At 46.6% G+C, this 17820-nt stretch overlaps 1 protein-coding gene across 1 annotated transcript; it reads left to right on the top strand.

Annotated features, from left to right (window-relative positions):
* Positions 1-145: 145 nt before the first annotated feature.
* Positions 146-12441, top strand: LOC124005805 (regulation of nuclear pre-mRNA domain-containing protein 2-like). The gene is made up of 10 exons (XM_046315369.1): positions 146-389; positions 7557-7686; positions 7896-8053; positions 8186-8238; positions 8726-8852; positions 9755-9930; positions 10036-10339; positions 10591-10869; positions 11009-11188; positions 11387-12441. The coding sequence occupies exons 1-10, from the start codon at positions 173-175 to the stop codon at positions 12421-12423; spliced, it is 2661 nt and encodes an 886-aa protein (XP_046171325.1). The 5' UTR covers positions 146-172; the 3' UTR covers positions 12424-12441.
* Positions 12442-17820: the final 5379 nt, after the last annotated feature.

The raw sequence follows: 17820 nt of genomic DNA, 5'->3' as shown, positions 1-17820 counted from the left end.
GCGATTGGATGCAACCAACTTTAAACATACAGGCAGGTCCCTTTCGGTTTGCAAATATTGGTCAAACTGTTGGTGTTGCCAGTTTTCAGAATTACTCTAGATCTGTAGGGGGCGTGTCTCCTCTCGCCCGTCTGTCACACTTTTGCTACCTTCATGACTCATTGCGGTGTCCATGTCTGCAGTACCAGAGAGGACTGGAAAAATGGCGGCGGGTTCTGGAGCTGTTAGCGGCCATGGTGGCCGCGGCGCTTTGGAGGCCACCCTGGACCGCAGATTCCAAGGAGTATCCAACACTATGGAGTCTATACAGGGACTGTCGACCTGGTGCATTGAAAATAAAAAGTATCACAGCCTTATCGTTCGGTACTGGATGAAGTGGCTCAAGAAATGTGAGTAGCTAACGTTAGCTTGTCATTCGTTAGCTTACTTCCCTGCTACTATACACACGTTAGCTAATCAATTATGTTCCTAATGTGTTACCGACTTAATGTTGACTCCATAAAGTTCATGCAAAGCTAACATAAGATGTGTACTTATAGTTAGCTGCCTTGCAAGCTAATGTAACCAACTAGTTATAGTAAGGTAGTGTAGTAAGGTAGTGCCTACCAGTAGCTGCAGTTCAACAAATCGTTATGTATATTAACGTTATCTAGCGAGTGTGATCAATTTAGTTTGCTCGAACCTGACCTGTCTACACATGGTTCGACATTGCGCCTGTTTTGTGCGCATCGCACGCGCTATGTTTTTGCAGAACTGCAGAGGAGCCAGGTAATTAGCTAGCTAGCCAAACTATCAAATGTGTTTGAACTAGAGTTAAAATGGGGGTAGTGTTGACAGAGCATAGGTGATACATGTTGCTGGGTAAGTAAATGGGCTGAAAAACCGGACTTTAGGAAGAAATCTGGGTTAGGCCCAGGGTCAATTGTATTGTTGTTTTAACGGGGTGGCAAAGAGGGGGGGCAACACCAGTCGTGTGGTCATGGGACATTAGCAAATTGTATAACAAAAAGCGTTAAATTGGCTTAAAATACGACGCATTGTATTGTATAACTGTGTCAGACCCACCGGCAAAACGGGTGGCTAGCTGGTTTAGTTTAATACATAATATCGACAAAAGCATTCAAGAGAGGAACAAAGTACGTGTTTTTTTTGGGGGGGGGGCATATTTTCCTCATGATTCGTCAACTCTCACACAGTTGCTGTCCTGCACATCGGATCGCTGCATGTTCTGTGTGTGTCTTGACCAATCAGATTAGGGAGATCACAGGCCGTGCACAAGGCGCAAAGCGCTCAGCACTTTCCTGCTTAGGTCTATTTATTTAGTAAATGTGATAGCACATCAGCCCCGACAGACACAAGCAAAAACTCTTAACCTCTTAAAGAGGCTGCGAATTTTTGCAGCATCCTACACCTAAACATTAGCGTTCTGGTATGCTGTATGTGAAAACGAGACGATTTCTCAGTCTGATAATCTGTGGGCTACTAACAACACACAGCCTACTATGCGCCCTATCCCCCTGGCCAGGATAAACTAAGCTGTTCTGTATTTATGGCCCATTTGTTTGCATTAGGAGAACATGTGATCAAGTTGGATTTGTATTCATACTTGTGCTGGCTAGGCTACCTAGACTTTTTCAATCCAAAGTGGTTAACTGGAAATAATTGGTCAACACAATAGTGATTACATAAGAGTTCGTTTTTATTACCATCTACAGTTGCATAGGTCTACATGATACAAACCTGTATAAAGCAACCTCAGCCCGGAGTTCTATTGTCCATTCATAGTGGTCTCCGTCTGTGTTTTAAAACATAATTCATATGAACAAGTACAAGGTTGCTGCAGTCTGACGGGGTTTTCATCCTCCCCAGGGCCAGGAGTTTTCTGACCTGATTAGAAAAACTGGTCCCAGTATAGTCCATATAAAACCTTTTTACAACTGATTAATCACTGTCATAAGGTCTGGTGTTTTACCTGGTTAGGTTATCAGATCAGGAAGAACTCTAGGCCCAGTGGAAAATATCTGCCTTCCCACTCTGAAACTTGTTGCCACCTCTGCTGTTTCAACTGTTAATTTGTATCTGCCCAAATGTATTAAAATAAATACATTTGAAGTCATCCATATTCAAGTTCGATACTACCACCATGTCCAGTGGTAACTCCCCCATCCAAGACATTTGTTAAAGTTTAAGATGCATGTTTCAATACAATTTAAAAGGTCTAAAATGCTATTTGGGGAATGGCAAAAATAACTCCAGCCATTATCACTTTGGCTGCTGTAGTTTTATTCACCTCAGTCAATAAGGGACATGCATAACATTCTAGAACAAACACATGCCATAGTCTACAGCAATAAACAGCTACACTGGCTATACACTGGGAAACTAGTTTAGTTTGCTGTCAAACAGCAGTTACCTAGCAATTTTCCACCTCTGCACTGCTTTCATCAACTCAACTGAGAGAAGTCATGCTGGGCTCTGTCGTCCCAAAAAAGCCAGCCAGCCAATCAAACAGCTTTCCCGCCAGAACAAACCCAGTCCTAACTCCAATCTGAGCCAGATTGACAGCGCTCTGACCCAATGAGAATGGCGGGACACTAAGGGTGGCCAATCCCTCACAATGCCCCTGGGTAGGCCTAGCTAAGATTTTAACTCCAGTGTTTGGCATAGCTATTTATATTTGTCAAACACTGGGGTTAAATTCTTAGCTAGCTAGAGTAGGCCTACACCTAAACTTTGACTGTCATTCATTGTGTTTTTGAGGGGTTATTTAATGAAGTGCGTGGTGTGATATGTCATGGAAATAGATATGCCAGTGTTTTGTTGTTTATGGAAACGGATGTTGTCCACTTTCCTTGCCTCCAGCTATAAAGGTTTAGCTGGTTTTCAATGCTTTCATTTCCCTGAGCAGTTTTCTTTAATTAAAAATGAATTGCACTGCAGTAGACTAAACATTTGCACGGTTGCATGTGTTCCCATCTCTCTCTGTCCCTGTCTTTGGCTCAACCACATGTATATATATTGTCTATGGTGCTGTGCTTTATCTATGATGTCCTCAAACATTCAAACTAGCTTTTGAACTCAGTCAACCAAAGATAAAGTTGGTGAGTTGTAGGCTTCGTTGTCCAGGTTAAACTTTCAACTCAAATGTTTTAATTTTCCCGGTATGTTGGATGTCCGTGTTAACGGTTCCGTTCCTAGGGTTGTGTTGTAATGCAGTGTTTCCACTGCACTCATTTAACTGTGGCGCTGCGCCACGGCAAGATCATTGCCGTCACGCCCCAAAAATATGAAACATAAATATTTCTGTCGAGGCACACTTTAATGCTAGAACAGTCCAGTCAACATTTATTTTTCCCCTGCAAACAAAATGTAATGCTAGACAAATCAGATAACTGAATAGTTAATATATTTCCCTCTTGAGATTCATTCATGTTATGAGTACAGGTTTCCCTCCCTATAGCAATCTGACATGGATGCACTACAATTCTTGCGATCGCAGGGAAAAGCAGTTTTAATGGCCTTTGTTAAAAAGAGGGTGTTGTCAGCTTTCCATTTCTACTTGATTTATTTCTTAACTCCTGAATATGTGCCAACTGCACCACAGAGGTTTTTAGCAGCATCATGGTTAAGCACATTATCACTGTAATTTGCTGTGAGAGTATAGGGGAGAGTGGGGTAAATGTAACAGTCCATTGCAAGGTACCTTGGGGTGAAACACCACCCTTCCGCTTGTTTTTGGGGGGTGACAAAACAAAATGTGCTGGAACAAATTTTAGTTGAGGAAGAGCAGTGGCAACAAGGGAAAGTGTGGGGGGTGTGACATGAAGTGGTTTCGGTGAGAAGTAGAGGCAGGGGGTTTGCGTTACCCCGGGTGGCGGAATACCCCAAGTTACCCTAACCCTAACCGGTAGGCAGGGCTACATTATATTCACTATTTATGCACATTTTTTGAGACATACGTTTTACTAATAGGATGCTAACTAGTTAAAAGATCACATTTGGGATCTAGCTCACGATCAGCCCAATAGGGTAAATGCAGATAAGCAACCCCATGCTTCAGCCTATTTATTTATAGCCTCTATGCTGCATCTGTTGGGCTACAGGTGATAATGCTTAATGCTAATAGCATACCTGATCTGATACGCTATATGCATGGTCAAATATGTTAAATAATAGTTAATCATTTTAACTATCTTATTGGGTCTCCCCCAATGCAAAAACAATATTCCAGAGAAAATACTGTTGTAATGTGTTGCATGACCAACTGGAAATAACTAACTGTTGGTTAATCTCGGTCATGTGTTTCTGCTATGAGATTGAGAAAACATATACGTGTTTGTTTACAGCAGTAGGGAGGGGCCTATGTGATGTTCTGTTTCTGAACACATACCTTTTTTCCACTTGCAAAATGAATCCTACTGTACCTGAGCTGGTGCAGGTAGTGGTACATATTTTACTACTACAACTTGAGTTCATCGCAGTTTGGTTTGGAAGGCTTAAAGCGTGCTAATTAGGTACCCAAAATATCTGGTCCTGGCTGGCTTGTACTAGGTCAGGGAGTTCTGTGTTGGGTCAGGAGGAACCAATTTCTGCAAATGGGCTGTCCCTCTTAGAGGTACACTAAGCCTAATGCTGTTGTAATGCCTGTTGACATGCATCATGATTGCTAACTGATGGTTCACGTGGCATCGCCGTCTGCCTGGCCAAATTGCCAGGTACCTCACAATACCATATTATCGCCATACTTTGGCGCCGATACTATGCGTATTGTGATTTTGATACTAAGATTTTATTGCGTTTTCATTTTCCAAAGATATTGCTCACCATATGTCCGCTGCAGAGGCATTAGAGGACCATGAGAAAGTTTTGATCAGTCAAGGAAATAAGTGCTGAAATTGGTTCCCTATTTAAAATGATTGAGAGCAAGCTATGGAAAAATACTGGAGTTTTGTTGCAGGTGCAGCCAACTAGCCCACAATAATATTGGCACATTGTCAAAATGGTAAGAAATATAATCAAAAAGAATATCCTGATATGTAACTATAAATATCCCCCCATCACTTTGGCTTTGTAGGTTGAAACTTTAAACCCCCAGACGTGGCCCTGAGTGTGTCTGTGTCCGTTGGTCTGTGTCCACCTAGACTACGGTGTCGGCTGTAGTAGAACAGTGATGCTCAGTCACACTCCTGTGTGTGCAACAGGTGTTCCATCCAAGGCCCCACATTTACACCCAATCACATGTCCTAGTCCATAATCATTCTGCAATATTCTCAACTGAAGATTTGCAATATAGCTTAGGCCAGGGAAGGAAGCTGAGACCCTGTTGCCATTGAAAGTGATTGTTTATATGATATTTGAACTGTTTCCCCTTTCCCACCACTCAGACTTAGTTAGGCCTAGACTTAGTTAGGCCTAGACTTCAGCAAGTTCTATTTTTTGACTCTAGGATCTTTTCGAAGAAGAGTCGTTTCATGTAATGAACTTAGGATATGAATTAGAACTCATTGTTACATTCATTGGATATCTTGGGGCTCGATTCAATCCACAGTGCTAGGCAAGTCAGTTAACACGTTCTTATTTACAATGACTGCCTACCCTGGCCAAACCCGGACCACACTGGGCCAATTGTGTGCTGCCCTATGGGACTCCCAATCACGGCCGAATGTGATACAGCCTGGATTCGAACCAGGGACTGTAGTGACGCCTCTTGCACTGAGATGCAGTGCCTTAGACTGCTGCGCCCCTCAGGAGCCCACACTGTTTGGTTTGCGTGCTGTAGACAGCATAGAGCTGGTTGTTTACTGTTCTGTGCCTAGTCTTAATCTCTTCCTCACCTGGTTGAATACTTTCCAACTCGTCCTCCCTGAAGGCATCTTCCCATGGGGAGTCAGGGTGGACGTTTCTCTCTCCTTTGACTTGACAACCTTTCCCCACTTGGACTCAACTGAGATGTATGAAAGGCTTCTGTATTGTTATTTTATGTTACAAAGTGGTAATGCATCTGTTTATTTTGTTACCATTTACTAAGATATACCCTACTTAGTTGGTTTACACTAGTCATCACAGCTGTCCTGCACAAGATGCTGAGGCTGTAGGGCATAGGCTAATATCACTTTCAGTTTATCAACTGGCTTCAATGACCCTAATTGATATTGTGGGACTCGTACATACCGTTTCTAGTCTTTTTCTGCATCAGAACCTGATCTGTGTTTGATTTGTGTCTGTTTTCCCTACTCCATCAGCTGTCATTTTGAAATACCTTAACTCTGAGTGTGCAGGCTTTTGAATGTATGGAGTCATTTACATTTTTTAAAATGACGTGAATGTCATGAATGTTGTCTTGTGTCGGAGTGTGACAACGCCGTCTGCTGAAAACAATGTGTCATGACTGAATCGGTGGCGGTGCTGAACATGATTATTGACATTGTGACTCTACCGTGTTGCATCTTCATATGTTCAGGGAGGTTGGACTCCATTTACCTGCATGACAAGCCTATTTGGTTTCCATGTCTTAGCCTTGCCTGTAACACAGGGCTTCAGTTGGAGAAGTTGTCAGTTGAAAAAAGTGTGCGCTGCAGTAATGATGTTTTGTCTGTGCGTTAATTATGCATTAGATAGAAAAGTGAATATCAGCTTGTCATGACATCTGTCTGTCACTTAGTAAAAGCACTGCATTGTTTATCATTTCAGTGAAGTTTCCCATCGACACTGGTTGGTTTTGCTATATTTCCAGAATTGATTAGCAAATGCATGAGCTAATAGGTTTTCCACAGGGCAGTCTAGGTTTAGGCTGGTCATCCACAGGGCAGTCTAGGTTTAGGCTGGTCATCCACAGGGCGGTCTAGGTTTAGGCTGGTCTTCCACAGGGCGGTCTAGGTTTAGGCTGGTCTTCCACAGGGCAGTCTAGGTTTAGGCTGGTCTTCCACAGGGCGGTCTAGGTTTAGGCTGGTCATCCACAGGGCGGTCTAGGTTTAGGCTGGTCATCCACTGGGCGGTTTAGGCTGGTCATCCACAGGGCAGTCTAGGTTTAGGCTGGTCATCCACTGGGCGGTCTAGGTTTAGGCTGGTCTTCCACAGGGCGGTCTAGGTTTAGGCTGGTCATCCACAGGGCGGTCTAGGTTTAGGCTGGTCATCCACAGGGCGGTCTAGGTTTAGGCTGGTCATCCACAGGGCGGTCTAGGTTTAGGCTGGTCATCCACAGGGCGGTCTAGGTTTAGGCTGGTCATCCACAGGGCGGTTTAGGTTTAGGCTGGTCATCCACAGGGCGGTCTAGGTTTAGGCTGGTCATCCACTGGGCGGTCTAGGTTTAGGCTGGTCATCCACAGGGCGGTCTAGGTTTAGGCTGGTCATCCACTGGGCGAGGGTGGTCTAGGTTTAGACTGGTCATCCACTGGGGTGTTAGGCAGGTCATCCATGGGACTAGGGTGGTCTATGCTCAGGCTGGTCAAGGTTTTTGATGTGGTTAAACATCAGGCTTCTGAGGACCCACTAACCCTCTTCCTCCTCCACCTATTCTTCTTCTTCCCCTGTCTTCCTCTCCTCCTTCTCTCCATCAGCGGACACCAACCACCGCCTGAATCTGTTCTATCTTGCCAATGATGTAATACAGAACTGCAAGAGAAAGAACGCCATCGTCTACCGCTCAGCCTTCGCTGAGGTGCTCCCCAACGCTGCACTAATGGTCAAGTGAGTGAACTGCTCTGGATTATATGAATATTGTGAGGCACATCCTAACTTCCATTTGAGGCACGTTTTAATTGTCAATGGGGAGACTAAGTAAACATCTGATTTAGGTGGAAGTTAGGATTAGCCCATGATTAAATTGACCACCAATCTCTTGCTGACTGAATCTGTGCCCTTCTAACCTCTTGCCCTTTGACCTGCTGTCTTGCCAGAGACCCGAAGGTGCGTAAGTCAGTGGAGCGGATCTTCACTATATGGGAGGAGAGAAATGTCTATCCTGAGGAACTCATCACTCAGCTCAAAGCCAACCTGGCCAAGAAGGAGAGAGAGAGGGAGAAAGAGAAGGCTAAAGAGACTCCTCCCCCGCCAGGTCAGTCTCCTATGCTCCTATTTCTTTCTCTCCTCACCATCTTTTCCTTTTGCCGTCTCTCTCTATTTCTGTAACCTCTGGGTCTGTATGAGTCAACAGGTCAGTGTGTTGTGTTGTGGTTTTGTCCTGTAGCCCCAGTCAACCCCAAAGCTGCCCTGAAGTCCAAGATTGTGGCTGATTTCATAGTAAGTGTATTTTTTTTCTTCCCTCTGCTAAATTGATTTTACCCTTTTAAAGAGGTAATCTGCAGTTACTACATACATTTTTGGTTTTGATAAATTAATGATTTGTACCCATTGATTCTTGAAGAATTTAACTTTTATAAATGCCTCATGAGCTTAGTTCAACTGCCCATCAGAACCCCAAATATAAGCTTGTTTTACTCCAATATTTGTAAACAACAAATGTAAACGTACACTATATAGCCTCCAAACATGGTTAAAACGATAATGTTGATATCATGGATGGTCAGTCCTTGTATCCATAGCTCTGTCTATGAATTTGAGTGGTTACTTTTCTTCAGCCCTATCCCCTCAGCTTTTTACCCAAACAGTGGCGGGGATGATGCTTTATTGTTTCAAATGATGATTGGCCCTTGATGGAGTTGCACACAATAATACTCTTTCCCTCCTTCCCCACGCCCTCCCTCTTTCCTTCCCCCTCTCTCTCCAGCCCCAGTCGTTCATCGAGCAGCTGGCAGGCTTCAAACGGGTGGTGGAGGAGGAGGAGATGAGGGAGACCCAGCTGACAGCTCTCAGAGTGGACGTCTGCAGCACGGAGGCCCTCAAGAGACTCAAAGGTCACTGGTCAAAACAGGGTTAAGGCCAGGGTTCATGCCTAGGGCTGTTAAGGTGACCGTATTACCGCCACACCGGCAGTCACGAGTCGTCATGACTGCAGTCAAATTCCACGTGACCGTTGAATCACAGTAACTAGGCGTCTCCAAAACTGCGCTCTGATGTCCCCTATAGTCAGTAGTAGCTTACCAAACTTGCTAATGGCCTGGTACTCAGCGCTCTATTGACCCTCAAATCACTCTGACATCAATGCAATGGAAAATCAAATGGAACACTTCATGAGAGCCCTGGCGTTAAGAGTTTGAGGGGAATAGGATCACCTGTTGTGTAGCGAGAGTCAGCTCATAGCTGGTTGATGCATAGAATAAAGTACATGTTCCTATAAGCCCATGTTGCACAACATTTCTATAGGCTATGCTATTCAATTGCGTGAGAAAACAACATAGTTTTGATGGCCTCTAATAAAAAGAGGAGAATCCCATCATCTTTCTATAGTCTAGGCCTCCTATATTTATTTCTCAACTTTCCTAATATTAAGCACATTGTAAAGCAAAGCAATCAGAGTAGCCCTCCTGAGTGGTGCGGCGGTCTAATACACTGAACAGTGATAGAGGCATCACTACAGATCCGGGTTCGATCCCGGGTCGTGTCGTAGCCCGGCTGCGACCGAGAGACCCATGAGGCGGTGCACAATTGGCTCAGCGTCGTCTGGGTTAGGGGAGGGTTTGGCCGGCTGGGATATCCTTGTCCCATCGCGCTCTAGCGACTTCTTGTGGCGGCCGGGCACATGCACAATTACTTCGGTCGCCAGCTTTGCGGTGTTATATCCGACATATTGGTGTGGCTGGCTTCTGTGTACTCTTGTTTAAATGACTTATTTTACGCTTGTCCTCCGTCCATCAAGACAAGGCCGGAGGGAACAAGTTTGCCAAGGACTTTGAAGAGGGCAGTCAGAAGCTGCAGGAGTTTGTCAGTTTCCTGGAGAACCAGATGCCTGTAGGGCCCCCTCTGCTGGAGGCTCTAGGAAATGCAGACGTCTTCTATGAGATGCAATACAAAGAAGTTAAGATCGTGGCCAGCGTGAGTATCAACCAATCATTCACGCGATCAATCTGATAATCATCTATCAAATAAATAATCTAATCAAAATCTTATACATCTAATTCTATGGTTCTAATTTTCAAGGCCTACAAAACCTTTGCCAACCGCGTGGTCAACCTCAAACGTAAACTGGATGCCCTCAAGTCCTCCCTTCCCGGTCCCGAGGACTCTCCCATCCCCTCCCCCTCTGAGGACGCTCCCTCACCCACCGGCTCTGACTCCCCCTTCCTGGGGCTGGGAGGAGGCCGAGGGGGTAGGCTGGGCTTTGACCCGGACCTGGATGGGAGTGCCATGGATGAGAGGGACATGGGGGTTGTGAGAGAGGGGGACAACAGAGATGTGGAGGACATGGATCTGTCTGAGGAGGACATGGAGACAGCCAACACAGGTGAGATGGCAGTAGGGAATTCTCAATGAGACTAAACCTTGTCAAAATAAACACGCTAACCCCTTGTCAAAATAAACACGCTAACCCCTTGTCAAAATAAACACGCTAACCCCTTGTCAAAATAAACACGTTAACCCCTTTTCAAAATAAACACGTTAACCCCTTTTCAAAATAAACACGCAAACTCCTTTTCAAAATAAACACGCTAACCCCTTTTCAAAATAAACACGTTAACCCCTTGTTTCCATCAGCAGAGAAGCAGTCGTCATCAGCCACCGTTTCCAAGGTGACCAGCTCCAAGACCGCAGCAAAACCCGCCCCTGTCACACTCATTCGAACCTCCACCGAATCCCCTCTCAAAAAGGCAGCCTCGTCTACCCCCACACCAGTGACCCCCAGCACCCCTACGAGCGCGGGCGTGAGTGGTCCTAGCGGTCCAACCGCTCCTCTGGGAATGAACCTGGCCAATGTGGACCTGGGCAAGATCAGCTCCATACTGAGCAGTATCACATCAGCCATGAAGAACACAGGTGTGTGTCTATACTTGGCAAGATAAGCAGAGTTAATATATGGATTCTGTGACACACTGGTACAGAAATGTTATAACATGTTTACATAAGATTGTTCTCTCTCTCTTTCTCTCTCTCTGTGTGGTTCTGTCTCTCTCAGCAGCCAGCCCTGTGTCTCGCCCCTCCCCTGGAACTCCCACCACCCCCTCTGGCCAATCATCTTCCTCCAAAACCCCAGTTGGCCCCACCCCTCCTAGCCCAGCCCTGGCCAGCATCCTGTCCAGAGTGAACGTCACCCCTGAAGGCATCCTCAACGCCCTGTCAAAGACCCAAACACAGAGTGAGACACACATAAGATAGTAAACCACACAGGCAGATTTATAGAAAATGCAAGGCTTCTGTTGAAATTGTTTTGGGGGGCACTTTTCATGTTGAATAACTTGTGTATCTGCTGGTGTAATTATCTCCACCCACCCCACTTCCTCTCTCTCTCTCCCCATATCTTTGTTTCTCTCCATCTTCTCTTCTCTCTCCTCAGGTCTGTCCTCTCTGCTGAGGTCTGGTAGCTCCTCCTCCTCTGCCCCCTCCTCCCATGCCTCCCCAGACTCCTCAGCAGCCAAGGGCCCCCCCACACCCACCACACCTAGCAACACCAAACCCCCCCTGACCAACAGTCTCAAACGAGACACACCTGAGAGGAGCAGAGGAGCCAGGGATTGGGAGAAAAACCGAGAGGCCTCCCCTCCTCCTCCTCCCTCTCTCCCTAGCCGCTCTGTCTCTCCTCCCAGCCTAGAGTCTAAGATCAATCGTTTCCTCCAGGGGAACCCAGGGTTCAGTCTGGGCCTGGGGGATGGGAGCCCTCTGCTGGGGGGAGACGGGGTAGACGGGACCCCTGTCAGGGATGAGAGCGGAGGCACCCCCACACAGGACGAAATCATGGACACACCAGGGGGTGTCTCCTCCGACCCCCTTGGTCTCAACAGTGACCCCAAGAGCTTAGGCTCATCCATAGGTCATGATCTTTCACCCACGGCCTACCGCAGTGACCCTTGGGACGCCGTCATCACCCCAACAGGAAGCAGCAGCGACGTGGACTTCCTTTCTTCCTCTTCTCGTTTCCAAGGCTACGGAGCGGGGAAGAAGGCCGCCAAGCTGAAGGAGGAAGATTCGAAGAGGAAGATTAGCTCTTCATCACTGGGAAGCAGCAAGGTGAAGAAGGATGGACAGAACAGTCACGGGAAGAGTCACGGGAACAACAGAGCAGTCGAAGGAGAGAGGAGAGCATCCATAGGTTCTCGTAAGACCAGCAGCGGGTCAGAGGAGGGAGGAATGAGTGGAACGAGGGGAGGAGAGGATGGTGGGGGCTCATCTGACGGGGAGGGGGCAGTACCACCGTATCGAGACGCTGGTGTCGCCTTGCACAGAGGGAGCACCTTTCCAATCACTGGGGGGCTTCTCAAACCGCCAGCCAACCGGAGAGCGCATCCAGACGGTGGAAAGTATCCGGGTGATTGGACAAGGGCTGCGTCGCGGGGGTGGAGAAGGGGGGAGGCCAGGTGGAGGGATGTGGTATGATGAGGAAGGGTACCTGGATACCCAGCCCCCCTCACCTTCCCCTCAGGGCGGCTCTGACGACATGACTTCACCCCCCATGCCTCCCCCGACCTCACACCACCACCTTCCTCCTCATTCTAATCACCCTCATCCGCACGGCCCCCACCCCAGTTTCAGATGCCCCCTACCATGGAGAGAACCCCCAGGGTCCCCTCCCCTCACACCTCCACCATCACCCCCTCCTCCCTTCTTCAACTCCCCTCCTCCACCCATCCCACGTCCTCCACCCCCTCCCATGCCCCAGCTCCCTCCACCTCCGCGCAACTTCCTCCCCCCCTCGGCAGTCATGGTAGGTGGGGTTCTAGTCCCCATTGACCGCCAACTGCCCCTCCGCCCAGACGGAGGAGACCGAGGGGGGATGGGAGGGGGACCCAGGGGGGGTAAAGGTCCCACTCCCCTCATGTCCTCTCTGTTAGGGGAGCCCCCTAAGATGCCTCGTCCCGGCACAGTCAAAGAGCATTTCACTCCCCGCCACGCACCCCCTCTCCACCGCCCCGGCACCCCCGGTGCACCGCCTCCCTTATTGGGCCGTGTCAAGGATGGCATCAACCTCCCTCCTCCACCCCCCTCCTCCTCCACCCCTCCCTCTCCCTCAGGCGACCCCCTGCTTCCTCGCCCCCAAGCTCCTCCGCTCCAGCACCCTCCAGCTAGCCCACCTGCCCAGCCCCGACACCCCAACCCCAACCATCCCCACCGTCCCTCGCCATCCCTCCTGCGCCTATCCTCCCCCAACCCCCGCCCCCATCAACTCCACCCCCAGAGACCTCTACTCCACCCTCGCGGCCCCCTGTCCACCCACACCTAAACCGAGAGCCACCCATGTTCCGCGGGGGCAAGCGTCCTGGCCCTCCATTCGGCGGGGGCCGAGGAGGTCCCTTCTACCCCCCCAAGAGACCTTTCTTACCCCCACGCTATTGAAATGTTAACCCATGCTGAATGAAAAGCAACCCACACACCTAGCTACCCAACACGGGGAGAAGATGTGTAGAACCCTTATGGTATGAGCCCAGTCTGTCCTCACTATGTTAATCCTAGTGGAGTAATTTGTTTTACTACATTTAGCTGATCGCACCTTGACACAAACTAGCACGTCACCTCACCACAATACAGTACCAGCTTAGCAATTATGTGTTATGGATGAAATAGGTAACCAAACCAAATCTGCCTCCCCCCCCCCTCCTCCAATCCCCAGGAGCAACAATGTTCTCTGCTTCCCCTCACTAAAGCAGTGAGGGAGTAATGGAGGTGTGAACTAGAAGGAAGACGACAAGCACAGATCAAATAGAAACAGAAACAGGTGGTTATTCTATTTCACTAAAATTCTACTTACCTCCGGTATTGTGTGAATAAGCTGATATAAACACTTTCAGAGAGAGAGAGAGAGAGAGAGCGAGGGATAGATGGGATGGGCTGGAGGGATAGATGGGATGGGCTGGGCTGGAGGGATAGATGGGATGGGCTGGAGGGATAGATGGGATGGGCTGGAGGGATAGATGGGCTGGGCTGGAGGGATAGATGGGATGGGCTGGAGGGATAGATGGGATGGAGGGATAGATGGGCTGGGCTGGAGGGATAGATGGGATGGGCTGGAGGGATAGATGGGATGGGCTGGGCTGGAGGGATAGATGGGATGGGCTGGAGGGAGGGAGGGAGGGATAGATGGGATGGGATGTATGGAGGGAGGGAGGGAGGGATAGATGGGCTGGAGGGGCTGATGGGATGGATAGATGGGAGGGGGTTTGATTGAGGAACAAAGTTGCTCCCTGAGAGTGTGTCCTAAATACAACCATTTTTCTCAATAGGATTTGGTTATCTAAATGAGTGCTGACTTCATGATCAGTGCTGTTGTGGAGTTTCTCCACCATAACCCCAACGTGCTCCCAGTGCATCGTATTCTAAATAATAACCTTGTTTCTCTCCTAGAGGTTTTCATGCTTAAGTCTCTCTTCCCTCTGTATATTTCTCAGCTTTTAAATGTATAGACTGAGTGAGTTGGCTGTGTTGCGACTATTAAACCTCGGTTGTTTGTGTAAAGAGCAGAGTCATCGCTATTCGCTAACTTGTGATTGACGCCATTGTGAAGAAGCCTTAGCTGTAGTTACACACAGAGGCAGCGATGTTTGTGTTTCTCATTGCTCTAACAAAACACCACTCTGTCCATCTCCATTTCTCCAATCTGAGGGGGGAGGAGAGTGAAGAATCGTCCAGTGTAAAGACTCATTTAACAGATGAGTTGCGGAGACTCAGTAGTTGAGGCGGGTGCTTTAGAAGTTTGAACTATGAACCCGCTGTCTCTCTACGAGGCCATCGCTACCTGTATTGTCTTTAATAAAATCCAGTTTCAACCCAACCAAGGGGAGGGTACTACTTTCTTTGATAGTCACTGTCATGGATACCGGTAAGACCAGTCGCAGCAGTTGTCATGGATACCGGTAAGACCAGTCGCAGCAGTTGTCATGGTGCTGCTGTATGCTAGATGTTATTTTGGTCTACTTATTCAAAGCTGAATTGAAATGCTGAAACATTACTTATAACAGTACAAACAATGTCATTTTTCCCCCAACTGCTCATTTGTTCTGAGTTGTTTTGGATTTCTTGCTGTGATTTTTGTTGTGGCTGTAACCTCATGTCAGATGTAAAATATCTATACTTGCCTGTGCAGTGCACTGTCTCTGTCCAGTCCAGAAGTCCTTTTTGTTTGTTACTTTTGACCCGTTCCCTTCGCTACCTTTCCTAGATTTAGTCTCTTCTCTTTCCTCCTTTCCTTCCTCTGACGCTGTACATTTACAACTGTAGAATATCAAGTAACACCAATGAAGAAGTGATGAGTGAATTGTCTGCAAACATTCATTACTCATTAAGATAATGGACACCTATGTAAATGCTCCTCTAAATTTCCCATCAGTGTTAGTTTATCAGTGTAAAGTGTTCTGCTATACATTTCTGAATGGAAGAGATGCTGTTCTGAATCAATGGTACAGAGCCGCTACTACTCTCACTCTGACTGTATGTATGATGTGATGCTTCTCTCTGTCACTGCTGATAATGACCAGATTAACGCAGGCCAGTTGGTTTGTGCACGTTTCCCTACTGTCCAGTAGACTAATGACTTCCCTTCTAACTCGTACCTCAGTTAGACAGCGAGCCACCAGGATGGATTCAGAGATGTAATCATTTTCTTTGAACAGTTTGTTTAAATAATATTGTCATTCAATGTACTCTTGAGTTTAAAATGTTTGTTTTGAATAAGTTTTGAGTGAAAATGCTTAAGATTTGAGGAATCTAATGGTGTGTGTGTATAGTATGCATTAACTATGTAATGATTCAGTCATGAAGGGGTGGTTGTGTTATGTTCTCCGTGTTTAGATGCATTGCTATTCTTTTTATGATCATCAATGATGTTCTATCATGAGTCTTTTGAGTGTCCAATCCTTTCCGATGCTACTGCTCTCCTCTCTACCACTGAGCTGTCCTGTAGTTCAGGGATTTACTATGTTTACCTATGACTGGCACAATTTAGACATACAGCCAGGCATTTACTTCATATGAAGACTTTACAGTTTGAACCACACTCCATGGAGTCCTACTGCATGTGTTTTTGTTTTAAAGACAGCCTCTGCATTTATGAATATTCAATTCATAATCAACCACTTGGCCTTACCTTTTAGGCACTTGTCGATCTGGGAGGATTACATAGGTGTAAGCCAATCAGAGCAAGGTGCAGCTATTACCGTATTGTACCTATCCAATCCTTTCATATACGTGAAGTGCGTAGTAGAGACTAGGGGTTGATTTGGTGACGGGAACAGGCCACAGAGCACTGACATGAAGACAGTACTGTACCATATTGGTTAAGACCAGTGGTGGCTGGTGGCACTTCAGATGGGGAGGACGGGCTCATAGTAATGGCTGGAACGGAATAAATTGAGTGGTATCAAACACCTGGTTTTCCATGTGTTTTCTACTAGTCCATCCATTATTATGAGTTATCCTCCCTTCACCAGCCTCCTCTGGTTGAGTGAGGTAGTCACTGCCATGCTATTACACCCATTGTGACATTAGTTATATTATTGAGTCTGAAGATCCTAACCCATAAGTGGGTTACCATTTTTATTGTTTTCTATACACACACACACACACACACACACACACACACACACACACACACACACACACACACACACACACACACACACACACACACACACACACACACACACACACACACGTGATTCCATCCAACAGTATCTACCCGACCCATCTGCATTTAACCTTTTTGATTGACACTGATTTTCTTGGTTGTGTAGTTCACATCCTTGCACAGAGCTCTAGTCCACATGTCTTTGCTGTCACATCCATAGTTCCTCCCAAACCAGTCCACTGCATGTATGACGCACCTTGACGGACTGGCGTTGAGTCTAACCCACCCACCCAATATTCAGTGCAGTCACTGCACAGTACTTTAAATGTATTACCCCTATCCCATTTAATGAAAGGTAGTTGAGATCATATTGTAATATTACCACATCTCAGTGGCTTCCTCTCATCACCTTCATATACTGTTCTGAGAAGACCAGATAGGTGGAAGCAATGTGGGGCAAGTGTGCTAGAAGTATTTATTTCACCGGTTTCCTTCATTCAGATCAGTGTAGATGAAGGAAAGGATGCAATGAGAGCCATTGAGATGCTCTTCATACAAACATAAATAGGTTTCACCTTATGAGAGTACACAGGTCTCATATATGTGTGGTGGTGGGGTTCCAAGTGAGAGACATTGATGGTGAACAAGTATTTAATTGTGCTTCATAATGGTCCATATTTAAGGTAGTAGCCAATGAGAAGGACATTGACCCTAGGCACTGATCTAATATAATTTTGGCATTTTACCCCTAATGAGATTTTGGAATCAGTATTTGGGGTAACCTGTGAATTTTAGGGCAGCCTGATTTCTAAGGCTTTAACTCAATTTGTATTTTTGTGATTCCTTGTGTCTTATCTTCTCACCCTCCTCAAATGTATTTGAGGAGAAGATCCAAGGTCCCACCCACTAGGGCATTCTACCCAGGGACCTACCCATTTCAGTGTATTTTCAGTAACACTTTACAGGTGGTCCTAAATCCCCAGTTAATTTACTCTGGCGCCCCCAAGCGTTCTTTCAATATTTTTTCTTATAGGAGCCAGTCTGCGTCACTTGCAAATCCCCCTTTTCTCTAAAATCATATTGACGTTTGTTTGTACATCAACACTATGTAACTCTTTTGAAGTATATTTTACTTAAGTTATTTACATTTATGTAGAATAAATGAAACCATATTTACTTGTATATCGGTAAAATAAAATGACCAAGTTATGTCTTAA

The sequence above is a fragment of the Oncorhynchus gorbuscha genome, linkage group LG19 (assembly GCF_021184085.1).
Source record: "Oncorhynchus gorbuscha isolate QuinsamMale2020 ecotype Even-year linkage group LG19, OgorEven_v1.0, whole genome shotgun sequence".
Taxonomy (NCBI): domain Eukaryota; kingdom Metazoa; phylum Chordata; class Actinopteri; order Salmoniformes; family Salmonidae; genus Oncorhynchus; species Oncorhynchus gorbuscha.
This window is presented reverse-complemented; position numbering and strand designations above follow the sequence as displayed.

Bases quoted from the DNA above. Each gene is read 5' to 3' on its own strand.
- LOC124005805 (XM_046315369.1), top strand. From the start codon at position 173: ATGTCTGCAGTACCAGAGAGGACTGGAAAAATGGCGGCGGGTTCTGGA. The intron at 7,687-7,895 runs GTGAGTGAACTG...CTGTCTTGCCAG, and splicing joins AACGCTGCACTAATGGTCAA to AGACCCGAAGGTGCGTAAGT. The intron at 8,853-9,754 runs GTCACTGGTCAA...CCGTCCATCAAG, and splicing joins GGCCCTCAAGAGACTCAAAG to ACAAGGCCGGAGGGAACAAG.